Source organism: Narcine bancroftii, chromosome 1 (assembly GCF_036971445.1).
Source record: "Narcine bancroftii isolate sNarBan1 chromosome 1, sNarBan1.hap1, whole genome shotgun sequence".
Lineage (NCBI taxonomy): Eukaryota > Metazoa > Chordata > Chondrichthyes > Torpediniformes > Narcinidae > Narcine > Narcine bancroftii.
In genome coordinates, this window is record NC_091469.1 from 126,048,373 (window position 1) to 126,071,739 (window position 23,367).

At 39.5% G+C, this 23,367-nt stretch overlaps 1 protein-coding gene across 1 annotated transcript in view; it reads left to right on the forward strand.

Moving 5' to 3' along the window:
- The window catches only part of LOC138763766 (cardiomyopathy-associated protein 5-like), an 87,846-nt gene extending 67,312 nt beyond the window's left edge, over positions 1–20,534 (forward strand). Inside the window, exons 9-13 of the mRNA XM_069938484.1 lie at positions 7,293–7,440; positions 8,932–9,065; positions 10,536–10,650; positions 17,122–17,295; positions 19,338–20,534. Of these exons, the coding sequence (XP_069794585.1) occupies positions 7,293–7,440; positions 8,932–9,065; positions 10,536–10,650; positions 17,122–17,295; positions 19,338–19,590 (824 nt within the window). The 3' untranslated portion in view covers positions 19,591–20,534. The remainder of the gene's footprint in view (positions 1–7,292; positions 7,441–8,931; positions 9,066–10,535; positions 10,651–17,121; positions 17,296–19,337) is intronic.
- Positions 20,535–23,367: the final 2,833 nt, after the last annotated feature.

Here is a 23,367-nt window from a genome sequence, read left to right on the forward strand (position 1 = left end):
TTGAACTCTTCCTCTGCTCTTCCCTCTGGCATCATTAAGTGATCATTTGTTTCACTTTTTATCTGGAAGTTTCTTAGAAATGGCTTCCAGGAGTTGAACTTCCCTCACTATTGTACAACAAGCTCACTCAAAAAGTAGTTTACCCAGCCTGTGTCGTGGATGAGCTGCGATGAATGACATTGTCTCCTTGGGACGGATATGATTCCATTGGTCAGGGTCTCCAGCCCAAAGCACTGATCAATGACCTTCACTATGTACATAGATTTGACCTTTCTCTTGCTTCACTCACCCTTGTAATTGGACAGAAGCTGACAACATTGAGGTTCTCAGAATAGCAATGGAGACTGCATAAAATGAAACACGCTGTTACCTGTGTCCACCAGAAAACTGTTAAATAAAGAAACTAGCTGCAAAGTGCATATCTCATGTCAACGAGGCTTCTTGTTTCTTGAGTTATATTGTTTTCCATCAAGTCTATTTTCTTAGGGGGGTGTGGCAAGATGGCGTAGAGACCAGACGTGTAATCCCTGCCCTCTCTGGTCAGACTTTTAAATGCCCATTTTTTAACCCTTTATTTTTAATTTTAAAACTTTAATTTTCAGTTTGATATTTTGGTGAGACATTATGGCTGCTAATGCAAAAAAAAACTAACCCTCAGTTACAAAAGAAAATACAGTTTCGAAGTGCAGAGGAATTGGGGCCTAAACGACTTGGAACACCCTCGGATCCATTTTCAGCGATCCCAAAGCTTCAACGATTGCTTGTGGGGACAAAAACTAAGGTAACAGCTATTCACCAGTCTCAAGATGGCGCTGGTTTGACTCGTTCTGCAGAGGAAGGAGTGTGCTCCCGAGAAGTCGGGCACGAGCCTGGAGGCTTGTTACAACGAACACCCCCGTTGGAAGAGACGGGAGCACGGAGGAAGAGGATTGTGATGGCAGACACGCAGTCTACAGCGATTGTAGGCTTGGGTGGCACTGTTAATAATGGAAAACTCCATAATTTTATGAAAAAATGGTGTGCTGGGGGACAGCAGAGACGACCCCCTGAGGAAGTCGGGGGGTCGTCATTGGGTGTCCAAACTCGCAGCAAAACGACTAGAATGCTGCCTTTTGAAGAACAACAAGAAGAGGACTTACTTTACTCTACCACTGCACAGGAAATGGAAGAAGAGCTGGAAGAAAGTGAGTTACAACTTATGGAATCGAATCCTTCATTTCAAACTGCACCTCAGCCTGCTTACATGATGTTTGAAGGTGTTGCTTCTTATTTGGATGTTATTACTGGTCAATTGAACCAGCTGGTTCAAATGATATAATTTCAGACCTAAATGTAGTTAAGGCAGAAGTTAAAGAAAATCGGGAAAATTTTAAAAAATTTGAAGCATATTTTTCTGAATGTAAACAACAGGTACAATCCAATACAGAAACAATAGTAAAGGTGGAAAAATCAGTTAAAGATTTAGGAGCCCAGGAAAAAGAGTTAACAAAAAAAATGGACTATTTGGAAAATCAAAGCAGAAGAAATAATGTGAAAATTATGGGTTTGCCAGAAGATATAGAAGGTCAAGATCCTGTCAAATTAAAAAAAAATTGGATTCCCCAGATGTTGGGGGAAGAGTCTTTTCCTGATGGATTGGTATTGGAAAGAGCACATAGAGCTTTAAGAAGACCACCCCTACCTGGTCAACCTCCAAGAGCTGTGTTAGTTTGTTGTTTGAATTGTTTGGACAGAGAGACAATTCTTCAACTTGCAGTTCAAAATGCAAGACAAAGGCAAGCTCCAATGATGGTTCAGAATAGTAGAGTTTTCTTCTACCCTGATTTAAGTCAAGATATCATCAGACGCCGACGTGAATTTAATCCAGTTAAAGATGTTTTATGGAGTAAAGGTTACAAATTTGCTTTTCGTTATCCTGCTGTGTTGAAAGTATTTTTTGGAAACTATCAGTCTCAATTCTTTGAGAGTGAGCATGAAGCAATTGTCTTTGCTAATTTGTTACCGGATGTCAGAGGACAAAGAAGTCGTCCACCATTATCTCCTTAAATAAAATCTGATGGACTTGGAATTGGGAAAAATGGTAGAAGTGGAAAGAACGGGAATGGAAAGAGTTCATCTACTCATGAAATGAGTTCACCATCTGGACTGGAATCTCAAGGCTGATTTTTTTGTGTAATATGTTAATATTTTTGATTGACTGGCTGGGGAGGAGGGGATTGCACTAACTTCTTTGTTAGTCATCAGTCATTAGTGGGTAATCCACACCCAGTTTTTTTTCGGGAGTTACTACCTTTTGGTAGTTTTTTTTGTTGTTTTTCTTTTCTCTTATTAACGAATATTATTTTTATTTGGAGGGCCTATAATATATTTTAAATTGAGAGTACCATATAAAAAAAAATTCTCTCTTTTTTTTCTTTGTTATTATTAATCTTGTGATTATTTTTGGTATTTAGCAATTGTATTAGATGTGTCGAATTTGAAATTTGCTACCTTTAATGTTCAGGGATTAAACAACCCAATCAAGTGTAAGTGAGTTTTGGCTTACATTAAAAAGATGAAGATTGATATTGCTTTTTTACTGGAGACACATTTGAATGAAAAAAAAAGTATAAACTTGAAGAAGGACTGGTTTGGACATGTTTTTTCTTCCTCATTTAACTCCAAAGCTAAGGGAGTAGCAATTTTGATACATAAAAATTTATCTTTTGAATTACAGTCAATGGAAATGAATGCAAGACATGTTCTTAAGTTGAATTGTAAGATTTTTAATGAATTTTTGACTTTACTTAACATTTATGCACCAAATGTGGATGATGAAGCATTTATTTCGGATGCATTTCTGCTTCTGGGGCAAGCTAATGAAAATGTTCTGGTTGGAGGAGATTTTAACTGTGTTTTAGAACCTTTATTAGATAAATCTCCAAAAAATGTTAAAAAATTTAAAATGGCAATTCAAATTCGAGCTTTGATTAAAGATTTTAATTTAGTGGGCATTTGGTGATGTATTAACCCAACAGAGAAGGATTTCTCTTTTTATTCATTTAGACATGAATCTTTTTCTAGAATTGATTTTTTTTAATATCAGCACATTTAAAGAGGAAAATATTGCAAGCAGAATATAAAAGTCGGGTAATTTCAGATCATTCTTTGTTGTATTTCAGAGTTCTGAAAAAGTTTGTGCAGCTTATCGTTGGAGATTCAATACGATGTTTTTTAAAAAAGCGCAATTTATTGAATTTTTTAAAAAAAACTAATCAATCTCTTTTTTGGAAGAAAATGTTAACTCCATTCAAAGTAAATTTATATTGTGGAATGCTATGAAAGCTTACTTGAGAGGTCAAATAATTAGTTATACCTCTAAGGTTAAAAAGAATTATCTGACCGAGAGCCTTGAATTAGAGAAACAGATTGATGAATTAGAAAAGGAATTTCAGAGAGATGTGACGGAAAATCAGAAGATGGAGTTGTCTAGATTGAAATTGAAATATAATACGTTGCAGTCTTATCAATTTGAATGCTTGATTAATAGACCTAAACAACGGTATTATGAATGGGGTGAGAAAGCGCATGGCAGTTAAAGAAAGAACAGGTATCAAGGGTTATTAATGCAGTCAGACGAAATTCGACTATTACTTACAAACCTTGTGAGATTAATGATGAGTTTCATTCATTTTATAAAAAGGAGTCAATCGGTGTTGAAATTACTGGTATTAGGAGAAGAAGACATATTGGAGCTGGAGGCTCCTTTTACTGATTTAATGTATAATCAATGTTTATTACATTGGAAATCTAAAGGTATAAAAAACTTCGGGGATTGTTTTAAAGAAGGTCAATTTTTATCCTTTAATCAAATGAGGGAAGATTTTGGTATTAATGAGAATTCTTTATTCATTTATTATCAACTTCGATCCTTAGTAAAACAAATATTTGGTAGAGATATGATTTTACCTAAATTGACTAAATTTTAATCTTTTCTTGTGATTGCACCAAAAAAGGGATATATTTCATTGATGTACCAAATATTACAGGAAAATATGGAAAAAAAGGGATGGGATAGATCTAAGATTAAATGAAAAAAGGATATTAACCTTACTTTTTCCAAGGATGACTGGTTAGATATTTGTCATGATAGTGTTACTAGATTGATAAATGTTCATTGTGCAATGGTTAATTACTATTTTTTACATCAATTGTATTTAACACCTAAAAAGTTTTTTAAAAATATGGCTTTAGTGAATCAGACTCTTGTTTTAGGTATGGTCATTCGGTTGGAACTTTTTTTTCATGCTGTTTGGTTATGTGTACATATACAATCTTTTTGGAAAGCAATTCAATTGTTTTTGAAACATTTGTATAAGATCAAAATACTTCTAGACCCGACAATATTTTTGTTGGGTGAGTTGAAGCCTTTGAAAGATTTGGGATTAGACAAATTTCAGATTGCTTTTGTATATTTAGCTTTATCTGTAGCAAAAAATGTATAGCAAGTTCATAGAAAAACGCTAATGTGATTGATATTAATAGATGGCATAATGAGATGAAAACATGTTTGGTAATGGAAAAAAATCACGCATGTTTTACATGATAATTATTCTTTTTTTCTTAATAAGTGGTCTTTATATTCAGAATATTTACATTTAGATTTACCTTGATTAGATTTTAGTAAATATATTTCAGTTTTTTTTTCTTTGGCTCTCCTAAAGAGAGTTGGCTGAGAGGGGGGGAGGTTCTTCTTTCTTTTTCTTCTTTTTTTATAAATAAAAATTTTTTAAATCATTCATAATATGTACTTTTTTACTGTATGTAATAACCTTGTTGAATGAATAAATAAAGTTTTTTTTTAAAAGTCTATTTTCTTAATTGGCCAATTATGGGGCGGCTCACAAGGAAGAGAAAGATGGCCAATTTACTTCCTAACTATTGACAGGCAAAGTTGAAATAAATCATCGGTTAATCTGTGAGATTCACTCAAAATTACTATCCTAAGTTCCTGTCTTTTTGCTTTGCTAACAACTGAATTTAATTTTCTGTGCGGTTTGTTTGTGTTACAGTATTTTAGAAGCCTAACTTACTAACTTCAAGGACAACCTTTCGGAGCAGTGTAAAATCTGTGTGATAAATCTGCTGAATTATACACATACTTAGATATTGTTGGTTCTTGGTGATTTTAGATTAATTACCAGATCCATTGCCCAATCAATGAATCATTACTTGGTTATGATGTCACTTAGCTAAGATTGATGGGACAGAGGTATGCCACTGCCTTCTTGAGCTGCATCTTTCTTGCAATTAACTGCAGATCTCAGATGGATTTTAAAAAAAAAACACTCTCACAAAGCAAAAATGTTGAGAGAAGGTAGAGGTTGGTACTGTCAACGTCCACATGGAAACGGATATTATTAAAGGGCAACCTATCGAGCTGGATGGTGGGAGTAGTGGAAGTTACAGAAGAAAAGATTCTAGGACACTTTATCAGATTTAAATATATTGTTTATATCACAGCATTTTGCTAGTCCATGGTCAAATATTTAATTGTTAAAGGATTTGAAACAGTTAATAGAAAATTCAGAGCTATTGAGCACTGCTATTCGATTGTCACCTACACACTTTTAAATGAGAGGCAGTGAATTGGGCTCAAGGTACCCCTAGCCTTTCCTTAAAGTGTTAATCTTTATAAGAGAGGCATCTAGCTGGCCGAGGCTGGCCTTTGTACCATGTCTCTCACGCGAATCTGCTTTATCCTGATGTGTTTTAACCATAGAGATTATAACATTGTTCCATGTGTGCCGACAGCCTTGGCCCATGGACTATCATCTCTTATCCATAACCAATCCTGTGCCAACAGTATGGGATATTCACTCAATCCAAGCTATGTAAATATTATTGTCCCTTTCTAAAGAGCTTCAAGCATCGTTGATTACTGAAAAACCAAGGCAAACATTGTGCATTGTCAAAATAAAAAGAGAATGTATTGGAAACCCTCAGCAGTCAGGTGGGTTTTGTGGAGAGTGAAGCAATTAGTGATGAAGAAGGATCGATAAAGTGAAGCCAAACATTTCTGTGTCCGATTAATAATCTTTATTCAGAGCTGATTTTAATGAGAGGTCATCAAATATTTACATTAATTCTGCATTTCCCTTTCTTCAACAGCGGTGGCTGAGCCACTCCACTCTCATGGAGCTGTTGCTCCTTGCTTTTCTTTCTTGTCTTCCAGTTTTGTAGGGGCGGATTTGTACCGTGCTATAACACGTTGCCGTCTTCGACAGGCATTTCATTAACTATTCATTCCTTAGACCAGGATGCCAACAGGCACCTTGAGAATAAAGACAGTCAAAATTGAAACCAAGACAACTCTGTTGTATATGTGGATTCCGGCAAAGGACCAATGAAAAATGGTTGATTTTTCCCTCTCACTTCCTGAATCAAACTTACAGTGGCCAGTAGACAGGAATGCTGGGTGGGAATTTCAACTGCGTGTGTTTCCTCCTGTTTCTTCTCATATCTCAAGAGTGTGCAGATTGGCCTGCTAAAGGGTCACTATAAATTTCCTCTGGCACGTAGTTGAGTGGTTGAATCTATGGAGCGGATGGGAATGTGGTGAGAATGAGGAGAAATTAAAGCAAGATTATTGAAAATAAATGCTTGATATTTAGTGAGAACCCAGTGGGGAGAGGAGGTCTTTTTCCATGTTATGTGATTCTGACTCGATTTTAAAAAGCATTAAATATTATGGATTTTTTTTTAAAGGCCAGTATCATTCATAGTAAACTGGGGAATATATTTTACAGTAAAAATCTACCAGTTTCACTGATATTAGTGGGGAAGGAAATCTGCTGCCCTTTGCTTATCTCATCTAAATGTGCAGTTGACTCTTCACTCTTTTCTAAAACGGCTCAGCAAGCTTCTTGCTTTGTAGTAAACCATTGCTACAGAACTTAACTAAAAGAATACAATCAGATCAGCAGTACAAAATGACGACATGGGAGAACTTTCCTCATGAGGGTTTTGTTGAGTTAGTGATGAATATTGCTGGGGATCCCAATATTCTATGAGAAATGTTTTTGCAACCTTGGCATTGGTTAGAAATTAAACCCAGCTTTAGTCTGTGGAATTGGGTCTGATGTGTGGTGAATTTATTGTTAAATTGGTCCAGACTAAGTAATTGTTTGATATTTTGCTTAACGTAACAGTGGTGAAAAATGTCCTCTCCTCATTACTGAGAAGCTTCTTATTAGTAAATTGCCATGTTGAAATGAACTTCCTAATCCAAGTTTAATTTGCCTTTTACATAGTTCCATCAGCACCTATGATTAATGCTGAAGAAAGCACAGTGTGCTGGGACAGTGCCACTATCCGCTGGACCTCTACAGATCTCAGTGCTGTTGATTTTTTTATACTTGAGTATCACAGACAAAATGATCTTCAAAAATCAAAATTCAGGTCAGTTTGACTCTTGGTCGTGAAGACCTAACGCTTTATTCAACAGTGGTTTTATCCACAATTTAACGATTGATTTCAATAACAAATAGAGACAAGAAGTGCTTTATTAGATGTTATGTTCTATGGGTTCCTTTTTTTCCATGATCTCTTGACCAACACCTAGCTATCCCAAATGATAAGAGCACCGTCAGAGCAGCCCTGTGAGATAAAGGGTACACTTGGTAGACGTGAAGGAAAAGGATATTTCACTGGATGAAAAAGAAGGTTATCTCCACTGACCATCTCCTTAGCTGGATGGCTTCTTCTAGTCTGGGGCGACCTTACAAGATGGATGGCCATTTCAGGTGGTTTCACTGACCGTGTGGAGCTGTGATATAATGTTATTGAGCCCACTTGTCCCACGCTGCTACTTTTGGAGCTAGAAGCTAGGACTCTTGCCTCATCCATATGCACTCGATATTCTGCCTTTCAATCTTCCCACTGTCCTTTGTAACAGCTCCTCTTCTGGCCTTCACTTTACTGACATTGCTTCCCTCTTCTCTCATTCTGATTTCCTCTTCCCTCCCCCCACATATTTTCCATACCCCTACCTCACCCTAGCAAATGATGCGGTCCCTCAGAAAATTTTGGCCAGGACATTTGCTCCTGTGATTCCAGACTCTGATGGATATCATAATATCACCACCCACCACAGTAGCGGTATAAAATGTCTAAGCTTGGAAACTTGGAAAGTTGGTTCCTGATCTCTTAAATCTGCCAACCAAAGAGCAGTATTTGGTATTCTTCAAGCTCTGGAACTTCAAGCACCTTCAAAGCACTGTTGTTAACTCTATGCTCAAGCACTAAAAAGAAGGAACCAAAGGAAAGAATCAAAATGGGAATATTTTGGCATCTCCTCCCATTCAATGTTGTGATGTATGTCCAGATTAAATGCTAATTTCATGATGTAGACTTGTATTCACTGCCCTTGGTCTCAGAAGGCAATGCATCACCAACTGAGAGCAGACATTTAAAAGATAGTTTAAATAAATAAAGGTAATCTACTGAGAGTCATAAATATGAAAGTGATATTTGATGTCCAGCTTGCTCACGACAAAAAGAGCCCCGAGTTTATACTGAGTCATTTCATCAGAGAAATGGGGATATGACACTTCCATATGGTTAATTAAACAAATTGGTTCTGTAAAAATAACCCTGCCAGATTGTTTTAAAATGTCCTATAGGGGAGTGAATCTGCAGCCTTCTTCTGGCCTTTATCTGTTTCCAGACCCAAAATAGTGTGGTTAAATCTTAGTTTCTCTCTGAAATGGTTAACAGGAGTCGAGGGTAATTTTGGAAAGACAATTAAGGAAGGTATTTGTAGCAAAGCTCACGTGCCATGATTTTTTTTTAAAAAAAAGGAAGTTGGGAAGTCATCTCCTACTTGTATTAAATATCATCAGGATGACTGCATTTTTATGACTTTGATCTGTGCATTATCTTTCCTTTTAGGTCGGTGTCAGGAATCCGAGGATGTGAGCAGACAGTCAGCCTTCCGCCGCTTGAGAATTTCCTTTTCTTTGTTAAAGCGGTGAACAATCTTGGATCCAGTGACACAAGCAAACCAGCACTAATTTCCACCAAAAGTAGGAGATATATTCCAGCATATTGTTATAATCTTTGAAATGGAAATGCATAATTACTGGAGTTCTTTGAGAGTTTGTTCATCGAAGTAATTATTGGAATAATGGATATGTGGAAAAGTTTCTAACATTTCCTGTGAATTTCTGTATTATGCAGTTTGATACATGAGTGACGTGAATGATAAAAGTTGACCGACAGAAAATGAATTGCATTAAATACTGAAAAATGTCAAAATGAATAAATGATCTAAGTTACAATACAAGTAGAGAGTTTACAGAAAGATTAAGGAAACCAAATTCTAATCAACGTAAAGATGAAGCTTGCAGGGAATTTGGTTTGGTCACCTTTGCTCGAGTTTTGCAAAGGTATCAGTTGGCATTTATTCTTACCTTCTCTATATTTGGCTCCATTGATGTCAATGGAATAGAATGTGGGGTGGGGGGGCGGAGGTGCAACAAACCCCTTGAGTGTCACGATCCCACGAGCAAGCCTTTTACCCGACAAAATGAAGACGTGTCAGAAAAAGTGTTCAGTCCTAACTTTGTAACAGTAACACACTGAGTAAGGGGGGCATGAAATGATGGGGGTCAGAATGAGTAACAATAAAAGGGATGGGTTTAAAAACTAGTCGACCACATTTAGGCAGTCATCGGGTTACAAGAAGAAAGTGAAGCAGACGATGAGCTTTATTCTTAGTGCCTGAAATAAAAAATATGTTAAAGAAATGAAATGAAACTGAGGAACGAGTTAGGTTTGAAGTATTGACACATGAGAGACTGCAGGTACTAGAATCTGGAACGAAAACATCAGCTGGAGGAATCCAGGAGGCCCAGATGCTGCCTCCCCCACTGAGGTTTGAAGAATAATATATTAACATTGCTGAAAGAGCCTTTGCTTGTATTGAGCATAAATGGACATAAACATGGGAAATCTGTATGAGCCGTTTTATGGGCAAAATGATTAATTTGCGAATTAAATACAAAGTCACCCGAAGCCAGAAGGGGATTGACACATTTAATGCGACTGGAAAAAATGATGAACGCACAGCAGAAGAAAGAATTGAAATTCAAGATCATTTCACTTGAAATGTCAAAGCCAAGAGGTATTAAGAAAAAACCTTAAGGTGCAGAATCTGAAATAAAGTCAAGCATTTTGTATAGTTGGTAATGTTTTAGTCATCACACAGAATGTGCTTTGTCTATTCAGAGAACCACAAGTTGCATGATTCAAGATGATCATTCCTTCAATGCACTGACAATTAAATATGTGCAGAGAGCTGAGGTTGAGAGTTTTGGGGGGGGGGGGGCAGGGGATGAGATTCTTGTCTTAAGCCCTAGACCAGGTTTGAAGCTGATGAGAGATAGGTGGATTTTCTGGAATTTTGTCCAATTCCTGTTGGACAGTATTTGCAGCTTGAAAGATGTAAAGAACTGTTTAAGAACCTTTTTGTGTCATCATTTGTCACTTTATAGGTACTCGTTTTCATCTGAACAAAGTAAACATCCCTCCAAACGTGCAGTTGTCTGAAGATGGGACTGTTATTCACTTTGATGACCTTGCTGTTGAAAATGAGAGTTCACAGACTGAGTGAGTAGCTACAACAGTAAAACATGAAAAGGACAGTTCCATCAAGTTGCAGTGTGGCACTTGGTAGAGCCTTTATAGTATAATGAACCCTGAAAAGGGGCTGTACTAGACTCTCTAACATTGTATTTTAACTTTATCAAATCCCTTCTCTAAACAACAATAACTTGTGTTTACATATCATGTTTAAATTAATAAGGAGTGGTATCAAACTAAATTTGACGGAAAGTCACCAAAGGTGGTAATAGGGCACGTAACAACATTTTAGCCAGAAATTTACTTCTTATTTATTGGCGTGCACTGCTTGATGGGGAGTGAAGGTTGATTTAGAGACGTTCAGAAAGTAATTGGAGAGAGGAAAATAGGAAAAGAATACTTGAGTTTCTTTAATACGGCCATCACAAACACATTGGGTCAAATGCACTTCTTTATGTTGAGAAATTCTATTGTAAAACCTTTTAACTTTTGGCAACTTCTGAACTTGCATCTTTCTGACTATTACTGCTGCAATTCCCAGTCACTCATTTCTTTGGTTTCAGATCTTCCTTCTGACCTGTCAGTTGTGTTGTGATATGTGACATACCAATCAATTAATTCTGAAGTAGATAAAAAGAGGCCTAATTTCCACCAGATGCAAGTCCCTGCCTAAACAAGGAAATGGTACCATAAAACCATAGAACATTGCAGCACAGGAAACAGGCCCTTTGGCCCATGCTGAACTATTGTTCTGCACCCAGCTATATCCCTCCATATCCCTCCCATCCATGTGCTTGTCCAAATTTTTCTTAAATGTTAAAATTGAGCCCACATTCATCGCTTTAGCTGGCAGCATGATCCACACTGCCACACTTCCATGTGTGAGGAAGTTCCGTCAGTGATCACCCTGAACTTTTCCTCAAGTAAGATAAGTACAAGATTATTTTAAATCATTGTTTGTTTCATTGGAGATTCAAGTTCCCGTATCTTATTTGACCATGATTAGGGTAATATCTAACTGCACCAGTGAAGTAGGAACCAAAGCTGAAATGGGGTCTCTGCTGGTTTCAGGAGTTCAACTGGTCCTCTGAATTTATTTCAAATTTGTAGTTTGAACAAGAAATCTGAAAGGAAGCAGAAAATTATTTTGTTTAGTAATTAAATAAATTTAAATTGTCCACGCAGAATCTGAGTGAAATTACTTTAAAAAACTGTAAAATAAGAGGTATTTGTATGATTCTATGTCTAAACTGCTGCTGTTCCACTTGAGCATGCTATCAATTGCATGAAAATATAATTACAAAACCACCTTATGCCCTATCATTTAATGGGGAATAGACACCGTTCAAAAGAATGCTTTATCCCCCATCAAAGGAAGGCACTGCTTCTTCTCTAAAATTTCCTTGAAGTATACATTTCGGGTAAAAAACATTTGTCTTTCAGTGGATACAAGGTAATTCATTCTCAGATGACAAACATAAGATCCTTGAGCCAATTCATTACCTCATCAAACTCCCTCAGCAGGGTTACTGCCTGGTAATTCAATCAAGGATATCCAGTATCCACTCCGATCTGTCACCCAATCATATGACTTTTCCTGCAATTATTTAAGCTGCTGCCAAAACATATATTTTGTGTCAATTGATTTTCGCCACATCTACTGTCATTGAAAATCTTCCCATTCCTTTGGGTGTGGAATTCTGAAGCACTGGCTGTGGATTCATTACATTTACTATATTATTAATTAACTTTAATTTAGGTAGACAAACTTATGCTTTCCATTTTCCTCACTGAAATCACAAAGAAAATCTCATTGGAAAGCAGCTGTGCCACTCAGCTGCCTGGAAATTCACTGCCTAGGCAGCAGTGCTAAATGCTCCATGTAGAGGCAGTTGTACAATTCATTCTACACCTCAAATTTGGCTCAAATAACTTCAATCGGGCAGTCTGTCTGAAGTGGGGAAGAATGCAGAAAGTACCTTATTTAATGCCTGTGGCTGGCAATGAATTTCTGAGCGTTGATCTCACTTTTCGTGTTGGTTTTGCTGAAAATCATGGCAATCTCTTCTTCTGGTGCCTTTATTTCCAGCAAAAGATTTAGTAAATCCCTGAAAGGACTCCTTTCGCTATTTCCTAAAATACAAGTCATGAAAATTTATCTACACCTGATGCTCAACTACCATAGTCATCCATTTGCAGATATAGTTTGACAATATCAGTTTGTATTGAGTCTCGCTCAATTCTCAAATAACAAAATGTAAAAACGGTAGCACTGCAAGAAATGCTGTAATGGCAAAGCTGCCTCTGGAGTGGACCGTGGTGGGGAGCGGGGTGTAAGACACAGCCTTCCAGTCCTACTGCTGACAGCTCCATACAGTCTTTAAATAGCCTGTTAAATGAGCCCACAGTGTTTTATTTTAAATCCTGTGGCTGTGGGGTCTGGGTCCAAGTTCAGCCTGGAAGTTGCAGACACCAGAGGAGCAGTGGACTGGCACAGGGCACTAGTAATGGGAATAACATATTGTTACGGGACTACAGGACCCCAAAATCCAGCAGCAATAGAAATTCACCAAGACTAATCGTTACTTAAATAAAAGTTGCTTTTAATTATCATGAAACAGAATCAAACTCTAACTTATTACTATTAACTTAACCTAACTTAATCCCCTTATAATTCTAAGCACACATGTATGTAATATGTGTATAAGTTCAGAAAAGTTATTTGATTCACAGTCCAATCTCACTTCTCACTCCTCCAAGTTCACCGGCATCAGGCAATTCTTGTACTGTGCACAGAATTTAACATTTAAGAATCTTCACCAGGCTTTGGTGCTGAAAGGTAAATGGTTACCGCTCAGGATGGTTCTTGTTGGTTTCAGAGAGAGATTTGTTGCTTGTTGGACACATACAAACTGATTTCCTCCAATCAGTCACTTCAGTGTCTGGCTGAAGAAACTTGCCCCATCAGGGTTTTCCAAATGATGACCTCTTCTTCTACAGGTCACCACAGAGTTCCTCTTGTTTCCCTTATTTCAGGAGAAACATTCAAGCCAGCAATTTCCTCTTGTAAGGACCACAAGAACTTTGACCAGGCTGAACTAAGAACTCACAACCCATCTTCAAAATGGGGTTTTTCCACAAACTTGCCAGCTTGTCCTGTTCCAGTCCCAGCTGCTGCTGCTGAACGGTAGAAATGAATTCTCTCTCTCACTCTCTCTTTCCCCCCTCTCTCTATCACATAGGCACAGAGAAAACCACATGACTCTCTCAGAACAGCCAACTGCACTCAGACAGACTGCAGCTCTGGACCTAATCTTCTGAGTCTGTTCATCTATTACTTTCCAAAACAATAATCCATTACTCCACAGCATGTCCAATTAACACCTACTTGTGAATTCCTTACAGACATTCTTTAAAGTTTTTGCAAAGGCACCCGGAGCCTGGACTGTCTGGCTTGAGCAGAGCTCTGGCATTTTAAATGAGACCTGTGTGGTGAAATGTTTGTTTGTGACCTACACTAAAAAATCTGTCACAATTTATCTCCTTTAAAACACATCTATAAACAATACAAAATATAATATAATCCATCACAACATACGTTAAGAAGAAAAAGCAGACAACCCAAAGGACGTCACTACAGTGGACCAACAAGGGACTCCACGGCTGAAGGACACACACTGGTATCAAGATGTTGGCAACTTGCAAGTGAAGAATCCACCAGGCTGTGGGCTGCTAGAGACTTGAAGACAACGGACTCACACCAGTCTGCGGGCTGCTGGAGACTTGAGGACAAAGGACTCACACCAGGCTGCCAGCTGCTAGAGACTTGAGGACAAAGGACTCACATCAGGATGCGGGCTGCTAGATACTTGAGGACAAAGGACTCACACCAGGCTGCAGGCTGCTAGAGACTTGAGGACAAAGGACTCACACCAGGCTGCAGGCTGCTAGAGACTTGAGGACAAAGGACTCACATCAGGCTGCAGGCTGCTAGAGACTTGAGGACAAAGGACTCACACCAGGCTGCGAGCTGTTAGAGACTTGAGGACAAAGGATTCACACCAGGCTGCGGACTGCTAGAAACTTGAGGACAAAGGACTCACACCAGGCTGTGGGCTGCTGGAGACTTGAGGACAAAGGACTCACACCAGGCTGCGAGCTGTTAGAGACTTGAGGACAAAGGATTCACACCAGGCTGCGGGCTGCTAGAGACTTAAGGACAAAGGACTCACACCAGGCTGCGGGCTGCTAGAGACTTGAGGACAAAGGACTCACACCAGGCTGCAGGCTGCTGGAGACTTGAGGACAAAGGACTCACACCAGGCTGCCAGCTGCTAGAGACTTGAGGACAAAGGACTCACACCAGGCTGCGAGCTGTTAGAGACTTGAGGACAAAGGATTCACACCAGGCTGCGGGCTGCTGGAGACTTGAGGACAAAGGACTCACACCAGGCTGCGAGCTGCTAGAGACTTGAGGACAAAGGACTCACACCAGGCTGCGGGCTGCTAGAGACTTGAGAACAAAGGACTCACACCAGGCTGCGATCTGTTAGAGACTTGAAGACTAAGGACTCACACCAGGCTGCGGGCTGCTGGAGACTTGAGGAAAAAGGTCTCACACCAGGCTGCTAGCTGCTGGAGACTTGAGGACAAAGGACTCACACCAGACTGCGGGCTGCTGGAGACTTGAGGACAAAGGACTCACACCAGGCTGCGAGCTGTTAGAGACTTGAGGACAAAGGACTCACACCAGGCTGTGGACTGCTGGAGACTTGAGGACAAAGGACTTACACCAGGCTGTGGGCTGCTGGAGACTGGCTCTTGAGAACCAGGTATCGGAATCAGGATTTGACAGGATGCTGAGGCCAAGGAGGGCTCCTGAAGGGTCCTGGGTGCCGAAGGTTTCATGTCGGAGGTTTGGATCTGGGCTAAACTGAAGTCTTGTGTGGCTGCAGAGCCCGCGGAATGCTGGAGGCAGATCCATGGACACTACCTCTGCGGGACTCTCCTTTGCTTCTCTTTCTCTGATTGTAAGAGTTGCCAGGCAATTCAAGTGCTAATGGCAAATCTTTGCCTGCCTTATGGCAGACTAAAGGCAATTTCATGTAAATGCATTCCTGTTTATTACATAACAAAAAATAGTATCTAATCTTGAAGATCAATGAGTCTAGTACTATCCTTAGGCTCACAAAACAATGGTGTTCCGTAAATGTTCCCTTTATCTCCTTCCAATCTTGTTTTGAATTATCTCTAGTTCTTTTCTTCCCAGCTCCTACTTCCCTTTCCATTCCCACTATGTTTACTGAATTCACTAAAACCTGACCTTCCTGGCAGCATACCTAGCAGATCCTTCTATGACAGAATCAGAGAGTTTGTTTCCATTGGCAGCTATGACTAGAGTCAGAGGACATAACCTTAAGATTCAGGTTTAGGACACAGATGAGGAGAAATTCCTTCTCCAGGAGAGTATTGAATAAGTGGAACTCACTGCCGAATGAAGCAGTAGAGACTGCTTTAGGGGGATAGATCGGGTTATGGGTAACAGGCAGGTAAGCAGAGCTGAGCCCACAGCCTGATCAACCATGATCATGTTGTCCATAAACTGCAGGCTTGGTAAACAAAATGTTGTTTATTTCCAATCCAGCTCATCCATTACCCCATTCAATGCTCAATGTATCGAATGCTAAAATAAATCTATTGCAAACCATGCCCTCATTCCTTTCATTCCACCAATGTTAAAATTGCCAAGAACCTGTCATGAAATCACTGTTAAACCTCTCTCCCATTCACATTTTAATGCCTTCCCAAAACTGATTTGTTTTCGCTAATTTTGCTAACCTCTCAATTTTTATTTGAGCATCCATTGTCCTCATTTCCCTACATCCTAGGATGCTTTTACCTGTTTAAAAAAAGCCTTTTAATTTTAAGTGGAATTGGGAATATTATTCATTCACTTACAGGTTGTGACAGGCATTATTATCCATCCTAATTTCCTTATTGAACGCCTGGTAGCAGCTAGATGCAATGACTGTCTGGCAAGACCACTTCATGGGTCAGTTAGGATTTGACTTCATAAGTGTTTTCTTATGAGTTAGACTGAGTAAAGACAGCAGGGTTTTTTTTTGAAGGTTAGGAAGGATATAGATGCATTTTTCAGGTAATTTTGCAAATTCATGATACTAGTTGTTATTTAAAAATGAGCTTACTTTCAGGACGTTAGTGAATCTTGCCATTCTCTGCCCCTGATGGTGGTGGAGGCAATATCAATAGATATATTAAAGGTGGAGATAGATAAATATTTGAAAGATCAAGAAAGAGATGGATATGGGAGTACAATGAAGATGTCATCTATGTAAACTGCTTCTTTATAAAATTAATGAAGTAATTAAATCAATCTTTCAGTTGTAATAGGCAACGGAGATTATGCAGATTCTTTGCATGGCTCGTAATGCCATTTTGTAAACTATTACCTTCTTTGAAACTCCATTCTGTCCACAGGTGTCCTTTTGTTCTCGGAGAAACTTTGCCTGCCAGGGGTTGTCACTACTGGGAAGTAACAGTTGACCGGTGTGAAGCTTACAGGATTGGAATAGCATATCCCATCTCAAGAAACAGTTCATTGGGGAGAAGCAACAAATCATGGTGTATGCAATATTACGCATCACCAGCAGGGTATGAGTTGTCCTTCATTTAGTATGTAATGATGTGATGTAGAAGCGATTTTAAAACACATCATGATTTCATCTGGAGGTGTTAAGCTTAGGCTAAACTTCCACAGTAAGACGGTTACTAACAAGTCTCGACCTGTTGCCTTGTGATTAATTGGGATGATTGTGGGAGTCAAGACATTTGCGTTTGGAAACAATATTGGTAATATTTATTCTGAATATCTGTTATTAATGGGTTGAAGCAGCTACCTGACACACAAAAAAATTAAAACAAATTGGTTCACTTAAGGTTTTAATGAATACTGTGCCCCCCACAAGCCCATTCCTTTCAAACAAAGTAAAAAAAAAATTGTATAAAATTCTACTTATCAAATCATCACATTACAGAGTTCTATCTAACGTTACAGGTTATATTAATTATCCTGTTGCTCAGGAATCTCTATAGATTATTCATTTACTGTAATTTTAATTTTAAACAAATTAACACAGTCATTAAAGTATGTATCCATTAAGTAATCACAGCAGTTAGTTTAATCCGTGGCTCACATGTACTGCTAATTCCTTTAGTTCCAACTATGGTTGGGAGGGTAGAATCACAGGCAAGTTGGATCTTGCACTGCCCCACATGTATCAATGCTCGCTCTCCAGCAGAATCACTCATTCATGATCAGTAACAGGAACCATGAGTGATTTATGCAGGCAGTTATGCAATTAGGTCAATTTGCAGAAATATTTCTTACTCCTTTGTTAACTCAGCAAAAACTATGAATCAAATCTGGCTCTCTCCAGGTTGGGTGATTCATTGTGTGGTTGTGCTTTCACACATCAGGCCAATAGAATGTAACTGAACTGATTTGGAACGTTAGTGGTTATTGTTAATGTCTTTTGCTGAGTGACTATTCCATTTTTACATGTCTAATGGTTCATTGCTGCAGTGCCAACAGCTCATACACACATTGCACTTTGATTTTAATTGTATAAACAGGTGAGGTTGCCCGCATATTGTACTTTTTCTAACATATCGAACGAGGGGCATTTTACTGTGATTACAATAATTCAAATTTGAAGGTAACCAGCTTAATTGGTTTCCTTGGACCAATAGCACCCATAATGATTGATTTTATTACTTGGTTAACAAGATCTAGGGCACTGAGGAGTGCAGTAGAACAGTGAATTTTGCACCACAATGAAACTTCTAGTAGATCCAACCAACAATGTGTACTGCTGCATGGGAATTGCTATTTATTGGTTTTAGTTCCATCCATTGAAGATGATCAGGGAATACAGACATATAATTCCCTGAAAGAGACATCACAGCTAAATAGGGGTATAAAGAGAGCCTTTGGCAGATTTACCTTCACAAATCAAGGTATTGAGTATAGTAGCTGGGATGTTATGTTAAAGTTGTATAAGACATTGGTGAGACCAAGTTTGGACTGTGGTGAGCAGTTTTGGTCCCCCAAGTACAAGAAAGATATCAATAAGATAGAGGGCAGAGGAAATTTACTAGGATGTTGCCTGGACTTCAGGAACTGAGTTATAGGGAAAGGTTAAACCGGTTAGGACTTTATTTCCTGGAGCTTAGAAGAATGAGGAGAGATTTGATAGAGGTATTTAAAATTATGAGGGGGATAGACAGAACAAATATTGATTGGCTTTTTCCACTGAGGGTGGGTGAGATACAAACCAGGGGCCATGGGTTAAGGGTGAAAGGGGAAAGGTTGAGGGAGAACTTCACACAGAAAGTGGTGGGAGTGTGGAATGAGCTGCCAGCTGGTGTTGAATGTTGGCTCTATTTTCACATTTAAGAAAAGTTTGGACAAGTACAAGAATGGGAGGGGTAGGGAGTGATATGGACTGGGTGCAGGTTCGTGGCACTAGGCAGAATAATAGTTTGGTACAGACTAGAAGGGCTGAATGTTTTGTTTTCTGTGCTGTAATGTTCTATGCTTGTATTGTAGTAACTCATGTATACACCCCACATATTCTATGAGGCTGTTGATTAATTTTGTTATTTCTTACATTAAATTGCTGTTTTTCTAATAGGCACAGATATGAATTTCTTCACAATCGTACATCACACGAGGTCCTTCTCTCAGATTCCCCAGCAAGTGTTGGAGTTTTTGTAGACTGTGATAGTGGTCAGTTGTCCTTCTTCAATGCCCAGAGTGGGCAGTTGCTTCATACGTTCAAGCACCGATTCACTGACTTCATCTGCCCAGCATTTGTGGTTGAGAAGCCTGGATTCTTGTCTGTGTGCACAGGAGTTGAATTACCCAAGTTTGCTAAACAGAGCTAATGCTGAACACTTTCGTACGATCAGTCTTCAATTATCCACATTTCAACAGTAACTAATAAATATTGTGAGTGATTGTCCATAGTTAAACTCCTCAGTATAATTAAAGATGCTGTAATAAACTAAAAGAGAATTTTGCACCACAATGAAACTTCTAGTAGATCCAACCAACAATGTGTACTGCTGCATGGGAATTGCTATTTATTGGTTTTAGTTCCATCCATTGAAGATGATCAGATACTATTGCTGGTTTTTTTCCAACTTGAGTATAAAGGACGTAGCCTTTCAAGTATTACAGTGGAATCCTTACTTGAAATTTATTTGAAGAAATGCCACTTTAATCGAGCAAAATTTAGATGTTCTCTCAGCTGTCAAAAGGTTCTGCTCACGACCTAAGTGATTTCAGTGTTTTAAGATGTGCATTTTATTAAATGGTGTATTTATATTCATCACGTTTAGTGAAAAGAGAAATATTTGGAACACAGTTTCTTCATGTATTGTTTGATATCTGCTAGTAATGTTTCTCTGATACTGCATGTTGGCTAAAATAACATTGCTATCTGGATTGTTTATGATATTCAAAATTACTGTATTTGATAGCATGCAAGACTCACGGGCATACAAGACCCCTCCCCCCACCCTCCAATTTCAGCAGGGAATATTAAGAATTTTTTTTTAGTGTATTTACAGGTAAGCATTTAATGTTCTTGAAATATGTAGCTAGAGTAGAGCAGAAAGAAAACTTGGACAAAACATGCAACTTGGACAACAGGAACAATCTTTTGAATAATAATCCTGCTGTAATTTACAAGAGAAAACAAAAGCAGCTTATCTATAGCAGAAAACATTTGATAAAAACACCTCTGCTGTGGGTCCCTGCGCTTGTCCGCTGCCCTGCTCTCTCTCAGTGGCCTGCTCTCAGTCTCTGCACTAGTCCCACTGCCCCACTCTCTCCTGGGGGAGGTTGGGAGGGGTCAGGTGGTGGGATCAGTGTGGGGACTGGTGGTGGGCTGTCAGGGGAGGTTGGGGCAGGCCATTGGGAGCATCTCCTGACAGCCCGCCACCAGCTCCCACACTGAACCCACCATCCTGCTCCCCCGACGGCCCGCCACCAGCTCCCACACTGAACCCACCGTCCTGCTCCCCCGACAGCCCGCCACCAGCTCCCACACTGAACCCACCGTCCTGCTCCCCCGACAGCCCGCCACCAGCTCCCACACTGAACCCACCATCCTGCTCCCCCGACGGCCCGCCACCAGCTCCCACACTGAACCCACCGTCCTGCTCCCCCGACAGCCCGCCACCAGCTCCCACACTGAACCCACCATCCTGCTCCCCCGACAGCCCGCCACCAGCTCCCACACTGAACCCACCGTCCTGCTCCCCCGACAGCCCGCCACCAGCTCCCACACTGAACCCACCGTCCTGCTCCCCCGACAGCCCGCCACCAGCTCCCACACTGAACCCACCATCCTGCTCCCCCGACGGCCCGCCACCAGCTCCCACACTGAACCCACCGTCCTGCTCCCCCGACAGCCCGCCACCAGCTCCCACACTGAACCCACCGTCCTGCTCCCCCGACAGCCCGCCACCAGCTCCCACACTGAACCCACCGTCCTGCTCCCCCGACAGCCCGCCACCAGCTCCCACACTGAACCCACCGTCCTGCTTCCCCGACAGCCCGCTACCAGCTCCCACACTGAACCCACCGTCCTGCTCCCCCGACAGCCCGCCATCAGCTCCCACACTGAACCCACCGTCCTGCTCCCCCGACAACCCGCCACCAGCTCCCACACTGAACCCACCGTCCTGCTCCCCCGACAGCCCGCCACCAGCCCCCAATGATAGATGGTGGTGATACAGCGACGATGATCACTGTCGGAGTTGCTCACCGTTATTACCCTAATTTTAACTTTGCATACAAGACCCAGGGGATAATTTTGAGCCATTTTTGGGGAAAAAAAGTGGGTCTCATATGCCATCAAATATGGTAATTATTATCAATGGATTTACATAAATGGTTGCAGTGTGAAAGGGTAAACTTTTGTTACAGTCTTGTGCAAATGAAGGAGCAAATTTTGATATACAAGAATTGGATATTGATCTGTAAATAATCATAAATACATAACTATTAACTGATATAATTTATTGATCTGTTGGACTATACCTCCTTTGTCGATTTGGAAAACATTTTGGAGATATTTTCAGTGCAATTCAAAATTCGGGCATTGAAAATAAGCTGTGAGTTCATGCAATAACTGGAACATCCTATTGTGTACTTTTGTAATTTACTTTTGAGTAATAATTCAACAATAATGAACTACATTATTAAAAGAGATTCTTAATCTTCTCTAGACCAACGGTGGCTTTAAGATATCCTTGATGTTTTAATAGTAAGAAACTGGCACTCTAAATGTGTGTTTTAACTTTCAGTTCTTGGTCAGAGAATTAATTTTTGATCCTTTATTAACTGAGGATGCCAGGAGGTAAACAGCCAGGATAGTTAAGCAGAGGTGCACATTAGATATTAGGTCATTGGAAACAGAACACATTTGTACAACTAAATCAACCTTTTCTATCTCTAAATTTGTGAATTAATTGGGGAAAACACTCTATACTTTGAATAATTCATCTATGATCATTTACCCAAAGATTAGCACCACACTTCTTATTAGTGTCAGTGGAGATGAGAAGTCTCTGTTGACAGATGAACACATTCCTGCTGGTTTGTGTTCAAAAATACAACTGATCATCACAGGCTGCATTTCATTATTAATGAACACGGTTCTTCAATACGTGATGCTGCAATCAGCAAGGCATGATTTGTGAGTCTGTCTAAGAGGATAATGAATGGAGACTTGCTTTTGAATATCATTCAGTTTTGGGCCTTGGTGATGCTCTTGCAGCAATTGAAATGGTTTAAATAATTACGCTTTTGATTGCTGATAAACACAGTGAATTTCTTATTGCATCAGAAATGGTAAATATAAAGGCTTCTGAAAAAAAAAGGGAAATGCCATCATACACGTACCAATTATATTAAACCAGTTTACTCCTAAGTCTGATCCACTCCAAATTGAAGCTCAGTAACATTTCATTTGCTTGTGATGAATTAAATGTGAATTTTGAGAGTGATGGGATAAACCTGCGTTCATTCACTCCAGCTATGTCTTAACAAGGTTGAATACACGGTGTAACATTTCCTGAGTATATCTACATGTTGGTATCTCATTTGTGGGCTACAAGAATAAGCAATCATATTTTTACAAATGGAAATACAGTGTTTGAAAGGAAATAACTTTCAGGGCTATCAACCATGGGTAGGGAACCAACTGAACTGAGTGACTTCTCGGATTAATCATCTCAGCTCCACAAAAAACTTGGGTCTTTTAGACATGTGAACATTTTAAGGATGTTTACTCCACTGTCCATGGAATGAGCCCATTGTATTTTAACAAATCGTGTGTGAATTAAAAGAATGAAACAGATGATTCTTCAGTCTAGATATTTAATTAACTTAAAACTAAAGAAGGGCAAGGTTACTGCAATTTTTAGTATACACACAGCTGACTGAGAAAGACACAAGAGTTTCTGTTAACTGCCACAGTTAATATATTGCTCTTTTTCTGATCAGCACAAGTAATTAAACAATTTTTGGAATTCTATTTCTCCACTGAACTTTACAGGAAATTTGTTCTGTCTGGTTTATTAAGTTTGTTTGTCAATAAACTTTGTAACATTCTTTTTGGGGGAAAAAAAACATTTAGCTCTTTGTCCCAT